General features: G+C 51.7%; 1 protein-coding gene across 1 annotated transcript in view; it reads left to right on the top strand.

Annotated features, from left to right (window-relative positions):
* The first annotated feature begins 894 nt into the window (after positions 1-894).
* FGF11 (fibroblast growth factor 11) overlaps positions 895-15,337 on the top strand; it is a 433,912-nt gene continuing 419,469 nt past the window's right edge. The window contains exon 1 of the mRNA XM_085637555.1: positions 895-2,073. Within this exon, the coding sequence (XP_085493681.1) occupies positions 1,881-2,073 (193 nt within the window). The 5' untranslated portion in view covers positions 895-1,880. The remainder of the gene's footprint in view (positions 2,074-15,337) is intronic.

Here is a 15,337-nt window from a genome sequence, read left to right on the forward strand (position 1 = left end):
ACCTCATGCCCTCCGCACCTCCACGCGAGCTCCAGGACCTCATGCCCTCCGCACCTCCACGCGAGCTCCAGGACCTCATGCCCTCCGCACCTCCACGCGAGCTCCAGGACCTCATGCCCTCCGCACCTCCACGCGAGCTCCAGGACCTCCTGCCCTCCCCACCTCCAGACTAGCCTAAATAGCTCATGCCTTCCCCACTTCCACACTAGATCAGGGTGTTCATGCCCCACCTCCCTTCTAGTTCACGGACCTTATCACCGACCCCGCAACATCCACACTAGTTTTGGGGTCTCACACCATCACCTGCCACCCTGAACACTGCCTTATCTTCAGCATTCACTCTAGAGCCAGGAACTCATCCCCTCCCCTAGATACACTTTCTACACTGCCTCCGTGGCGGATTCCCTCTTTCCACCCTCTGCACTACCGCCAGAGTCAATAGTCTCCCTGTGACCTCTACACTACGCCCAGGGTCAGTCCCCTACCTCCCGCCTCTGCACTCTCAGTCTGCAGCATCTCACCCTCTCACCTCATTCAAGGTTCCCTCATTCTTACCTACAGGATCCGTGCACGGCTGCTGCGCGTGACCCGCGGAGTGGGCGGCTCACCCCGCTCAACCCCTGGCGAGCCCGTGATCTTGCTCAATACACACCGTCGTTGAGTTGGCCGGCGCCGGTTCCGGCATCCTTCGCGGATCCAGGGCGATCCTGCAGGAAAGTCGGCGGATCTCGAGTCTCTAGGGCAGGATCACCAGTCCCGGAGGCAGCTGCTGTGCCGCCGCCTCCTTTTTACGGCGGGCGTCCCGTCCCCTCCCCACCCCCTTCGCCAGGCAGGGCGTGTTGGGTTAAGGTTCTGCATCTCTACTCTCGCGCATCAACAGCAAGTACACCTGGTAGGACCCGCATCGTCCCAAAGATCGCTTTGCGCGGCGAGGCTGAGCGAACCTGGGGAGTCCTGGCATCACACGCCAGAACCGGGTGCCTCTAGGCGCTTTCAATAATAGCTGTTAACGTTGCCCAACTCGACGCTACTCATGTTGGGAACCTTAGAAGGGTGGGGGGCATGAGTCTGCAACTGGCGCCCAGACCCTGGAGCAGCTTCTCCTCCAGGATGGAAGTAGGCAGGAGTGCCCTGCAGCCTCCAAGCCCATCTCTGCCGCAGGTGCCGTAGCGTCTGGAGATGCAGTGCCACCTGGGAGCTGCTGCAGCCCCAGGAAGGGTGGAGGCACGAGCCACCTGCAACTTCGACAGAGACGTCTGCACCAGGCGCCTTAACCTTAGGAGCTGTTTCTGCCCTTGGAAGGTGCGAGCCATGTGACAGTAGAAGCTTCCAGGCACTCTGTAGCCGGCGCATTAACGCTTGGGGCTGCTTCGACCCAGGAAGGATGGAGGCGTGAGACAGCAGGAGCTTGCACACAGACTTTTGTAGCAGGCGCTTCGACCCAGGAAGGATGGAGCAGGAACTTACAAGCAGATCTCTGTAGCAGGCGCATTGACACTTGGAGCTGATTTGACCCAGGAAGTGGGGAGGCATAAGCTATATGGAGTTTACAGACAGGTCTCTGTGACAGGCGCATTAACACTTGGAGCTGCTTCGACCCAGGAAGGATGGAGGCATAAGACAACAGGAGCTTACAGACAGATCTCTAACTGGTGCATCAACACCTTCTGCCGACAGAAGGATGAAGACGTGAGCACCCCAGAGCGTACACACAGCTCTCTGCAACAGGCACGCCGACCCTCCGCGCTGCTTCTCCTCGGCTAGGAAGGATGCTGGAGCCCCCGGGAGTTCCGCGGATCTGATCTGGTGATGTAGCCGCTGGTCCGCGTCCCCCGAGAGGGGGTTTCTCGCCGCTCCGCCGGCGCCTGGATGGCGCAGCCATGGCCGCCCTCGCCAGCACCTTGATCCGCCAGAAGAGGGAGACCCGAGAGGCCGTGGTGACCCGCCCGCTGCCCCCCCAGCGCAAGGTGTGCCCCCGGGGCACCAAGTCCCTGTGCCAGAAGCACCTGCTCCTGCTCGTCTCCAAGGTGCGCCTATGCGGGAGCCGCGGAGGGCGCGTGGACAAGGCCCCAGGTGAGGGGCAGAGGGCAGTGGGGCTGAGGGCTGGGATTGAGGGGCTGGTGCTGAGGGGAGTGGGACTAAGGGCAGTGGGACCGAGGGGCAGAGGGGATGGGGCTGGTGCTGAGGGCAGTTGGACTAAAGGCTGGGACTGAGGGGCTGGGGATGAGGGCAGTGGGGCTGAGGGCTGGGATTGAGGGGCTGGTGCTGAGGGGAGTGGGACTAAGGGCAGTGGGACCGAGGGGCAGAGGGGATGGGGGCTGGTGCTGAGGGCAGTTGGACTAAGGGCTGGGACTAAGGGGCTGGGGATGAGGGCAGTGGGACTGAGGGGCACAGGGGATGGGGGCTGGTGCTGAGGGCAGTTGGACTAAGGGCTGGGACTGACGGGCTGGGGATGAGGGCAGTGGGGCTGAGGGCTGGGATTGAGGGGCTGGTGCTGAGGGGAGTGGGACAAAGGGCAGTGGGACCGAGGGGCAGAGGGGATGGGGACTGGTGCTGAGGGCAGTTGGACTAAGGGCTGGGACTGAGGGGCTGGGGATGAGGGCAGTGGGGCTGAGGGCTGGGATTGAGGGGCTGGTGCTGAGGGGAGTGGAACTAAGGGCAGTGGGACCGAGGGGCAGAGGGGATGGGGGCTGGGGCTGAGGGCAGTGGGGCTGGGGCTGAGAGCAGTGGGACCGTGGGGCAGAGGGGATGGGGGCTGGTGCTGAGAGCAGTTGGACTGGGGCTGAGGGGCTGGGGCTGAGGGCAGTGGAGCTTGAGGGCAGTGGAGCTTGAGGGCAGTGGAGCTTGAGGGCAGTGGAGCTTGGGGGCAGTGGAGCTTGGGGGCAGTGGAGCTTGGGGGCAGTGGAGCTTGGGGGCAGTGGAGCTTGGGGGCAGTGGAGCTTGAGGGCAGTGGAGCTTGGGGGCAGTGGAGCTTGAGGGCAGTGGAGCTTGAGGGCAGTGGAGCTTGAGGGCAGTGGTGCTTGAGGGCAGTGGTGCTTGAGGGCAGTGGAGCGGAGGGCAGTGGTGCTTGGGGCTGGGGCTGAGGGCAGGAATGTGCAGGGACCGCGGTGGTTCTATAGGAAAGTTTCTCCCCCGCACCGGGGCCCATTACTTCCTATGGTGCCCTGTAGAAGCGCAAGGATTATTATTATCACTAATATTCCTATCGCCTCGCGAGCTGCGATCACCATTCTTATCTGTATTTTACAACCACAATTGTTATTTTTATAGATGACTTTTTTTTATTAATTATTATTTAGGATGATTATTATTGTCGTTTTTATCATCTAATAATAATACAATTTTACTAAACAGTTACAGAAACAGAGACACCACAAGTCAGGGAGAGCGAAGAGGAGGGCAGGAGGAGGGCAGTGCAGAAGGGAGGAGAGGAGGGCAGGAGGAGGGCAGGAGGAGGGCAGGAGGAGGGCAGTGCAGAAGGGAGGAGAGGAGGGCAGTGCAGAAGGGAGGAGAGGAGGGCAGGAGGCGAGGAGGGCAGGAGGAGAGGAGGGCAGTGCAGAAGGGAGGAGAGGAGGGCAGGAGGAGGGCAGGGCAGTGCAGAAGGGAGGAGAGGAGGGCAGTGCAGAAGGGAGGAGAGGAGGGCAGGAGGAGGGCAGTGCAGAAGGGAGGAGAGGAGGGCACAGGAGAGCGACGAGGGGAGCGGAGCAGAGAACTAGACAAGATTTATAAAAAAGAAGAAAAGAGTCAGTTGGGCAAACAACAGCTGAGGGTAGAGAGAGGGAAAGAGGAGGCGAGGGGGATGGAGAAGGGCGGGACCAGGCACTGGGTGTCACATTGGAAGAACCCCACCCCCCCGCCCCCCACTGTGGAGAAGGGGCAGAGGGGAGTCCGCTCTGTAAACTCCGGTCAGACTCGTAATCTGCCGCCAAATTGTGAGATCCCACTCGCCACAGGGAGAGGTGATCTCACAACCCACAGCCTGCCCTAGGGGTGAGTGTGAGGTCACACTCGCCACAGGGAGAGGTGATCCCACAAGCCACAGCCTGACCTAGGGGTGAGTGTGAGGTCACACTCCCCACAGGGAGAGGCGATCCCACAAGCCACAGCCTGACCTAGGGGTGAGTGTGAGGTCACACTCCCCACAGGGAGAGGTGATCCCACAAGCCACAGCCTGACCTAGGGGTGAGTGTGAGGTCACACTCCCCACAGGGAGAGGTGATCCCACAAGCCGCAGCCTGACCAAGGGGTGAGTGTGAGGTCACACTCCCAACAGGGAGAGGTGATCCCACAAGCCACAGCCTGACCTAGGGGTGAGTGTGAGGTCACCCTCCCCACAGGGAGAGGTGATCCCACAAGCCACAGCCTGACCTAGGGGTGAGTGTGAGGTCACACTCCCCACAGGGAGAGGGGATCCAACAAGCCACAGCCTGACCTAGGGGGTGAGGTCACACTCCCCACAGGGAGAGGTGATCCCACAAGCCGCAGCCTGACCTAGGGGGCAAGCATGAGGTCACACGCGCCACAGAGAGAGGTGAGCCCACAAGCCGCAGCCTGACCTAGGGGGTGAGAGTGAGGTCACACTCGCAACAGGGAGATGTGATCCCACAAGCTGCAGCCTGCCCTAGCGGCTGGGCGTGAGGTCACACGCGCCGCAAAGAGAGGTGATCCCACAAGCCGCAGCCTGACCTAGGGTGTGAGGTCACACTCGCCACAGGGAGAGGTGATCCCAAAAGCTGCACCCTGCCCTAGGGGGTGAGCATGAGGTCACACGCGCCACAGAGAGAGGTGAGCCCACAAGCTGTAGCCTGACCTAGGGGGTGAGCGTGAGGTCACACTCGCCACAGAGAGAGGTGAGCCCACAAGCCGCATCCTGACCTAGGGGGTGAGAGTGAGGTCAAACTTGCAGAGGGAGAGGTGATCCCACAAGCCGTAGCCTGACCTAGGGGGTGAGCGTGGGATCACACTGGCTACACAGAGAGGTGATCCCACAAGCCACAGCCTGACCTAGGGGGTGAGTGTGAGGTCACACTCGCCACAGGGAGAGGTGATCCCAAAAGCTGCACCCTGCCCTAGCGGGTGGGCGTGAGGTCACACGCGCCACAGAGAGAGGTGATCCCACAAGCCGCAGCCTGACCTAGGGGGTGAGCGTGAGGTCACACTCGCCGCAGGGAGAGGTGATCCCACAAGCTGCAGCCTGACCTAGGGGGTGAGCGTGAGGTCACACTTGCCACAGGGAGAGGTGATCCCACAAGCCGCAGCCTGACCTAGGGGGTGAGGTCACACTCGCCACAGGGAGAGGTGATCTACAAGCCGCAGCCTGACGTAGGGGGTGAGCGGGAGGTCACACTCTCCACAGGGAAAAGTGATCCCACAAGCCGCAGCCTGACCTAGAGTGTGAGCGTGAGGTCACACCGCCACAGGGAGAGGTGATCCCACAAGCAGCAGCCTGACCCAGGGGGTGAGCGTGAGGTCCCACTCGCCGCAGGGAGAGGTGATCCCACAAGCCGCAGCCTGACCCAGGGGGTGAGCATGAGGTCACACTCGCCACAGGGAGAAGTGATCCCACAAGCCGCAGCCTGACCCAGGGGGTGAGCGTGAGGTCCCACTCACCGCAGGGAGAGGTGATCCCACAAGACGCAGCCTGACCCAGGGGGTGAGCGTGAGGTCACACTCGCCACAGGAAGGGGTGATCCCACAAGCTGCAAACTGACCTAGGGGGTGAGCGTGAAGTCACACTCACCACAGAGAGAGGTGATCCCACAAGCTGCAGCCTGACCCAGGGGGTGAGCGTGAGGTCCCACTCGCCGCAGGGAGAGGTGATCCCACAAGCTGCACCCTGACCCAGGGGGTGAGCGTGAGGTCACACTCGCCACAGGGAGAAGTGATCCCACAAGCCACAGCCTAACCCAGGGGGTGAACAAAGCGGTACAAAAGGGGCTGGTGATGGACGGAGCATCAGAACCAATCAAACACTCACACCCAGTCAACAGATCCGAGTTTGATCCATCACCATTCTTTAGCCCACTCTGCCACCCCAATTCAGACATGGCCATATGCAAATCAGTCTGACCCTGTGCCTCATGGGAACAGTCCAGCCCAAACTGCCAAGCCATGTCTTCCCTTGACCGGAAACAAGCTTCCTAGGACCGGTTTCTGGCATTTCAGCCGTCTTCAGCCAGGCTTGCTTGAATCCAGTGGCAAAGTGAGCAAGGGACTCACGTCTGAGCATACCCTCCCAACGTATGGCGAACAAAGCGGTACAAGAGGGGGGTGGTGATGGACAGAGCATCAGAACCAATCAAACACTCACACCCAGTCATCAGATCTGGCATGAGGCACAGGGTCAGGCTAATTTGCATATGACCATGTCTGAACTGGGGTGGCAGAGTGGGCTAAAGAACGGTGATGGATGAAACCCAGATCTGTTGACTGGGTGTGCGTGTTTGATTGGTTCTGATGCTCCGTCCATCACCAGCCCCTTTTGTACCGCTTTGTTCGCCGCCATAAGTTGGCAGGGTATGCTCAGACGTTGAGTCCCTTGCTCACTTTGCCACTGGATTCAAGCAAGCCTGGCTGAAGACGGCTGAAATGCCAGAAACCGGTCCTAGGAAGCTTGTTTCCGGTCCAGGGAAGGCATGGCTTGGCAGTTCGGGCTGGACTGTTCCCATGAGGCACAGGGTCAGACTGATTTGCATATGGCCATGTCTGAACAGGGGTGGCAGAGTGGGCTAAAGAACGGTGATGGATCAAACCCAGATCTGTTGACTGGGTGTGAGTGTTTGATTGGTTCTGATGCTCTGTCCATCACCACCCCCTTTTGTACCGCTTTGTTCGCCATATGTTGGCAGGGTATGCTCAGACGTTGAGTCCCTTGCTCACTTTGCCACTGGATTCAAGCAAGTCTGGCTGAAGACAGCTGAAATGCCAGAAACCGGTCCTAGGAAGCTTGTTTCCGGTCCAGGGAAGGCATGGCTTGGCAGTTCGGGCTGGACTGTTCCCATGAGGCACAGGGTCAGAGTGATGTGCATATGGCCATGTCTGAACTGGGGTGGTAGAGTGGGCTAAAGAACGGTGATGGATCAAACCCAGATCTGTTGACTGGGTGTGAGTGTTTGATTGGTTCTGATGCTCTGTCCATCACCACCCCCTTTTGTACCGCTAACCCAGGGGGTGAGCGTGAGGTCACACTCACCACAGGGGGAGGTGATCCCACAAGTCGCAGCCTGACCCAGGGGGTGAGCATGAGGTCACATGCACCACAGAGAGAGGTGATCCCACAAGCCGTAGCCTGACCCAGGGGGTGAGCGTCAGGTCACACTTGCAACAGAGAGAGGTGATCCACAAGCTGCACCTGACCTAGGGGGTGAGCGTGATGTCACATGCGTCACAGGGAGAGGTGATCCAAACAAGCTGCAGCCTGACCTAGGGGATGATCGTGAGGTCACACTCGCCAGAGGGGGAGGTGATCCCACAAGTCGCAGCCTGACCCAGGGGGTGAGCATGAGGTCACATGCACCACAGAGAGAGGTGATCCCACAAGCCGTAGCCTGACCCAGGGGGTGAGCGTCAGGTCACACTCGCCGCAGGGAGAGGTGATCCCACAAGCCGCAGCCTGACCCAGGGGGTGAGCGTGAGGTCACACTCGCCACAGGAAGGGGTTATTCCACAAGCTGCAACCTGACCTAGGGGGTGAACGTGAAGTCACACTCACCACAGAGAGAGGTGATCCCACAAGCTGCAGCCTGACCCAGGGGGCGAGCGTGAGGTCCCACTCGCCGCAGAGAGGTGATCCCACAAGCCGCAGCCTAACCCAGGGGGTGAGCGTGAGGTCACACTCACCACAGGGGGAGGTGATCCCACAAGCCGCAGCCTGGCCCAGGAGGTGAGCGTGAGGTCACACTCGCCACAGGGGGAGGTGATCCCACAAGTCGCAGCCTGACCCAGGGGGTGAACGTGCGGTCACATGCACCACAGAGAGAGGTGATCCCACAAGCCGCAGCCTGACCTAGGGGGTGAGTGTGAGGTCACACTCGCCACAGGGAGAGGTGATCCCACAAGCCGCAGCCTGACCCAGGGGGTGAGCATGAGGTCACATTCACCACATCGAGAGGTGATCCCACAAGCCGCAGCCTGACCTAGGGGGTGAGCGTCAGATCACACTTGCAACAGAGAGAGGTGATCCACAAGCTGCAGCCTGACCTAGGGGGTGAGCGTGAGGTCACATGCGTCACAGGGAGAGGTGATCCAAACAGGCTGCAGCCTGACCTAGGGGATGATCGTGAGGTCACACTCTCCACAGCGAGAGGTGATCCCACAAGCCTCAGCCTGACGCAGGGGGTGAGCGTGAGCGTGAGGTCACACTCGCCACAGGGGGAGGCGATCCCACAAGCCGCAGCCTGATCCAGGGGATGAGCATGAGGTCACATTCGACACATCGCGAGGTGAACCCACAAGCTGCAGCCTGACCTAGGGTGTGAGCGTCAGGTCACACTCGCCACAGAGAGAGGCGATCCACAAGCTGCAGCGTGACCTCGAGGGTGAGCGTGAGGTCACACGCGCCACAAGGAGAGGAGAGGTGATCCCACGAGCCGCGACCTGACTTAGCTGGTGGGCGTGAGGTCACACGTGCCACAGAGAGAGAGGTGATCTCACAAGCCGCAGCCTGACCCAGGGGATGAGCATGAGGTCACACTTGCCACAGGAAGAGGTGATCCACAAGCTACAGCCTGACCTAGGGGGTGAGCGTGAGGTCACACTTGCCACAGAGAGATGTAATCCCACAAGCCTCAGCCTGACCCAGGGGGTAAGCGTGAGGTCACACTCGCCACAGTGGGAGGTGATTCCACAAGCCACAGCCTGACCCAGGGGGTGAGCGTGAGATCACACTCGCCACAGGGAGAGGTGATCCCATGAGCCGCAGCCTGACTTTGTTGGTGGGCGTGAGGTCACACGTGCCACAGAGAGAGGTGATCCCACAAGCCGCAGCCTGACTCAGGGGGTGAGCATGAGGTCACTTTCACCACATCGAGAGGTGATCCCACAATCCACAGCCTGGCCTAGGGAGTGAGTGCGAGGACACATGCACCACAGAGACAGTTGATGCCACGAGCCGCAGCCTGACCCAGGGGGTGAGCGTGAGGTCACACTTGCCACAGGAAGAGGTGATCCACAAGCTGCAGCCTGACCTAAGAGGTGAGCGTCAGGTCACACCCACCACAGAAAGAGGTGACCACACAAGCTGCAGCCAGACCTGGGGCTTGGCGTAAGGTCAAATGCGAACCTTAGAGTAGTTATTTCAAGTGGAAAAGTAAGAGGGCCCCAATGATCACGTGATCACACTTGGGCCACGGTGGTGACCTCCACCAAGGGTCATTTGGATGCACCTAGTGGGGCTGTGCTCTGACAAATGTCACACAGACGTAGGGGTGGGTTGGGGGTGGCATGGCAACATAGGACCCAGCATGGCACATGATGGCCCTGCCCATCCCTACCCTCAAGCAAAAAATGTGCTGTGAGCTGCAGTTGAACAAACCCCACACTGAGTCATTGTTTGGAGATGCCTGATGATGAAGCTTGACTCCTTACTAAAGAAACGGAGGAGTCATGGCGTCCAGTATGGTACACAATCGGCATGTGTCTTTTAGGGTGGTCAACTTCCATGATCATGTCCCATGACTTTTTTTTTTTTAATTTTTTTTATTATTCATGACAGTTCATTTAAATTCATACATCACATAAATATTTTGGCAGTGAAAAAGTAGCATTAATTGAAAGGATACAAAAATGTTTAATTCCTAAATAAATCCCGTATCTCCGACTTCAACCATTCTCTAAAAAATTTGTTAACGCTCCCCAAATTAATAAACCGATGCGTTTTTTCCTAGCTCCCCTCAATGCATATAAATTCCACTCAATTTCATAAATACGATACAGCTTTGATCTCCAAATTTCAAAAGTCGGAGCGTCTGGTGATAACCATTCTGAAGCAATACATAAACGTGCCACAGTCATTACAAGAAATAAAAAATACTTATGATCTAGTAAATGGCTATCCGTTTTATGACCAATTCCCAGTAACATAAGTGTAGGCGAAATTTTAAAAGGACATGCTAGTAGCAACGATACAAATGATTCAATTCTCTTAAAAAAATCAGAGAGTTTTATACAGTAAAAAAAAATATGCGCCATATCAGCGTCCGGATCCCCACAACGAAAACATTTTCCATCATATTTGTTTCACCAACTTGCCATACGTTTAGGAGTATAATATAACCTAAAAAGCGTCTTATAGACTTGAGCTTTTAGATTAGCGGCAAGACAAATTTCTTTTGACAATTTTAAAGATTCAGATATATCAATTTGAGGGTCTCCCAAATGTTCTATCCAATACAAATTATATTTATGTAAATCATCATGTCTATATTCCATCAAAGCCTGATAAAGTGAAGCAATCCTTTTTTGAAGGCGAATCCCTTCTAATATATTATTAGAAGATGCCGCTATCTGATTTTTAAAACAAAAGTCTCGAAGTTGGAGATATTTAAAAAATGAGGATTGAGAAAGCTGATATTTCTCTATCAGCTTAGCATATGTTAAAAATATTGCTTTATTGTCATATAAGTCACCAATTTTGGAGATCCCCTTTTTGACCCAAATTTTCGCATTATTGTCCCAAAAAACTGAGGGGAGTATTTTATCCGCATCGAAAGGTGTGTAATATGAGATTCTACCAAAATTAATCAATTTCTTAATGTTTCTCCACACTCTAAACGCTGAGGCCAATACCTTAAAGCGAGTATGCTTATAGTAGTGACCTTCCAGTTCCTTTAATAAGCACCCTTTAGCTTGCTCTCCCAGCATTAAAAAAAAAATAGAAGGAGCTTCCGCATCATTTTTCGGAGGGTCACCAGTCAAAATATAACTCATTTTCTGCAAAAAGCAGACATAATAGTAACTTAAAAAATCAGGCAGGTTTCGTCCACCTCTTTCTTCTGGAAGTGTTAGCCATTTCATACCTCTTCGAACCTTACCAGGAGCCCAGAAGAATTTTCCACAAATAGTTTGTAATTGCTGTATCTGTTTGTGAGAAAATTCAAGTGGAATACTACGAAATAGATATAATATCTTGGCAAGAACACTCATCTTGATGATATTTCCTCTACCAATTATTGATAGTTGAAGTCGGCTCCATCTATCTAACGATTGTCTGATTTGAAGTATAATTGCTTTCCAATTACTGTCAGTTATCTCTAACATTTGAGTTCTGATCTTAATGCCTAAATAAGTAACCTCTTCTGTTACACGCGATTCGTTAAACTGTATGCTTTTTGTACATAGTATTTGGGTTTTAGCAGAGTTTAGTTTATACCCTGATATAGCTCCAAAAATTCTAGCTAAAAGTTCGATCTCCACTATTGCTTCCCTGGGATCAGTTGTCGTTATTGCAATGTCGTCTGCATATGCAAATACAGAATGAGGAATACCTGAAGCTACAAACGGTTTAATATGGAGCGAATTTTGTAAACTAATAATAAAAGGATGAATATACAGTGCAAAAAGTAAAGGTGAACAAGGGCACCCTTGTCGTGTCCCTCTGGTGATATTAATCTTATCGGATTTAAGACCCATAGCAGTAATTCTCGCATTAGGAGTTTTATATAGAACTTGAATTGCAGTTAAAATAGCTTTCCCAAATCCCATTCTTCCCATCACTTCCCATAAGTAATCCCACTCTACCCGGTCAAAAGCTTTTTCCGCGTCGAGCAGTATCAATGCCAAATCTCTCTTTTCAGCTTCTGCAATATCAAATAAGGTTATAACCTTATTAATATGAGAAACCGTTCCTCTTTTAGGTATAAAACCGTGTTGGGTAGTTGTAACTAATGACGAGATAACTTTGGATAAACAATTCGAAATCATCTTTGAGTAAAGCTTACTGTCGCAATTAAGTAGGGATATTGGTCGATACGAGCCAGGTAGCTCTGGTGGTTTCCCCTTTTTACTAAACACTACTATTGATGCTTCATTCCATGTATTTGGGGCAGTTCCATTTTGTGCCATCCTAAATGTTTCTAACATCACAGGCTTCATTGACTCAAAAAAGCATTTATAAACTTCCCCCGGGATGCAATCTGGACCGGCAGCTTTGCCATTCGGAATGTTCTTAACTGCAATCTCTAGTTCTGCCATAGTAAAAGGGCTATCCAGGGCTTCTGCCTCTATTTCAGTTAATTGATTTATTATACAAACATCCGGAATTTGAACTACATTAGACTTTGATTGCTGAGTATAAAGGTCAGAGTAGAATTGATGAAAAATATCTAATATAGCCTTTGGTGATTCTTGTACTATCCCGAATTGATCTTGTAGTTTGGGGATCAATCGAGAAGTTGTTTTCATTTTTAATCTTAACGCTAATGAGCGACCTATAGATTCACCATATTCATGAATATGTCTTTTATTTATTAAGTATTTCCGAGCAATCTCTTCCGCCCAAACCCCAGTTATCATCGCCTTACATTGTGCAATTTTTGCTTCGGCTATAGTGATCTGTGATGCGTTGTCCGGTATTTTTATTGCTTTAGCAAGCTCTACTTCTGCAGTCTTTAATGATTCATAAAGCTCTCCCATTTGAGACCGTAATTTATTTTGGTTATATAGACCAAAACTTATAGCTTCTCCTCTAAAACAAGCCTTGAAAGTGTCCCAAAGTATTGAAATGTGAGCGGTACCTAAATTAATTTAAAAAAATTCTGTCATCCATCCCATCATATGAATTCTATATTGTTCGTCTAAGCACAGCTTCCTATCAAATGAAAAACTCCTTGTATCTCTATAGTCCCCTAAAATAGAGCATTCAAGTAATATGGGGGAGTGGTCCGAGGTAACTCTGGGGAAGGTTTGTATCTTAGTTTGATGTTGTATAGTTGAGGACGTAAAAAAGTAATCTAACCGAACAAATTTCTTATGAGGTGCAGAGTAGAAAGTATATCCCGGGAGAGTAGAGTGCCATTTACTCCATATATCAATCAACCCATGATCAATTACTAAATCATATAGGACCTTAAATACTCGTGGTTTACGTCCATTATAATGTTCTAGACCAGCCATTAGCTCGCAAGTGTTCAGATTAATATTGAGATCTCCACATAAAATTAACGGAGTTTTCCAATCGGCAAGTTCAATATTTAATTGTTGCAAAACTTCAGCCTCATCTAAATTGGAGCCGTAAATTGTACAAATGGTAAAAGCCATTCCAGATACTATAATTTCTGATAAAGCCCACCTACCCCATTTATCCGCTAATTTACGACTCACCGTGCAATATCCAATTCTAGAAAGAATCATGACCCCTCTGGTATTATTAGTTTGTTGAGAAGCAACAATCAGCGTATAGCCCAAATCTGTGACCAATGTCCTTCTGTCCCAAGATAAATGTGTCTCTTGTAGACATACAATATCGGGAGGAATATATCGTATTTCTGCAGCTATTCTGCGTCTTTTATTGCTACAGTTAAGCCCTGAAACATTAAATGAGCAGATCTTAATACTACGATTCATACAGACTTTTTTTTTTTTTTTTCCCCAAAATCAGAGGATAGTCATTGACATTGTTTAGCCAGTAATTGAACAGTTTTACACCTTGACTATCAGCAAGTGAAACAAACATAACCTTTTCATCGCCAACACTCTCCCATGTTACTGTCATGAAATTTTTTTTTACCATTGCTCCCCAACCCTTCCCAAACCTTACACCTTACCCAATGACCCTTGCCCCTCCCAAACCCCTGACCACCCCCCAACCTCTGCAAGAGCCAACCCTCCCTTCCCTGAAATCGGGCTTTAGGACACAGTCCTATGGATGGATGTGAGCGTGATCCCATCGCTGCTAAACACCACGGCAAACCAAAAGAAAAAGAAAGAGCTACAAAGGCCTTCCTGCCCTGTACCCTATAGTTTTCTAATCTGATCACTTATCTATGATCCCAAACAATTCATGAATGAATAATAATAATAATAATCAGTACAGTTACCCTAATATTAGGCATTCAGTTCAACTGGAATTACCAGAGAGTTACAAAAAATTTACAGTGATTATAAATAAATTAAGGATCCTTCAATGCTTGTAGATACTCCTTGGCTGAATTTACATTAGTAAAGAATCTTGATTTATCCTTATGTATCACTTTAAGTTTGGCAGGGTTCATAACATACGCCTGGGCGCCCTTTTTTTTAAATAAGTCCACTAACTGTCGCAGCTGCCATCGAACGTCCATTGTGTACTTTGAAAAGTCCGGTGTAAAGAAAAAAGTGAATCCATCAGCCATCGCTTGAGTATTAGGCCGAGTTTGCTGAAAAATATCTTCTCTAGCTCGAAAGCTGTTGAAAGCAACAAGAAGTGGCCTAGGTCTGGATGGGTTCTGCCCAGGGCGTGATTGAATCTTGAACGGAAATCTATGAGCCCTTTCGATTTCACGCTCCCAGTCCCATTTATTCAGTTTTGGAAACGCCTTCTGAAAAAGATCTATTACAAATTTCCGTGGATCCTGCCCTTCATTACCCTCCGGAATTTGCATTAATCTCAAATTATTCCGACGAGAGCGATTTTCCATTTCGGCCATTTTCCACAATACATCCTCTTTATTGCTATTCAAAGTCTCCGTGACCGATTTTTGTTTAATCAGTTCATCTTCAATATTAGAGATCCTAGTTTCAACCTCCGTGAAGCGTTCTCCAAAATCTGACTGTACCTTCACCAGCCTTCTTATTGAGCCTTGTAGTTTACGACATGAATTTTGAATTTTTTGGCTCTCTAATGCCGTTTTGTCCATATGGCTCAGAATCGTCTGATAAATTGTAGCAAGTGTAATGTCCCCGGCTTGTACATCCTGAGCATTTTGAGTATCAATAGGCCCCTCTATCATTGATGCCTCAGTGGCATCCCTAACTGTAATTGGAGTATCCTCCTCCTCATACTCGGCGCTAGCATTCACTTCGTCCTCATCGGACTCAAACTCATGTTCAAAAGTCATTTGTTTTGCGCACTGCATGGCCAGCTCCTCAGAAGAGGAGATCGAATTCTCTGAAACCGAATAAAAATCCCCGGATTCAAGTTCAGACGAACCAGCTGGGATCATCATTTCAGTAATTTTTTCACCCTCTGAAGATATGAGCTGAGTGTTATCTACCCGCGCTAGTCTAGCACGAGATGGAGTTATTGGGTTGTTAATCTCTATTAAACCTTCGGTTATCTCATTAGCGGCAGTCAGAACTTCACTCTGAGGCGTTGTCAGTCCCATGACACTCTGCACGCATGGAGAAACTTTGCACATGGGGG

This window comes from Triturus cristatus, chromosome 12 (assembly GCF_964204655.1).
Source record: "Triturus cristatus chromosome 12, aTriCri1.1, whole genome shotgun sequence".
NCBI lineage: Eukaryota > Metazoa > Chordata > Amphibia > Caudata > Salamandridae > Triturus > Triturus cristatus.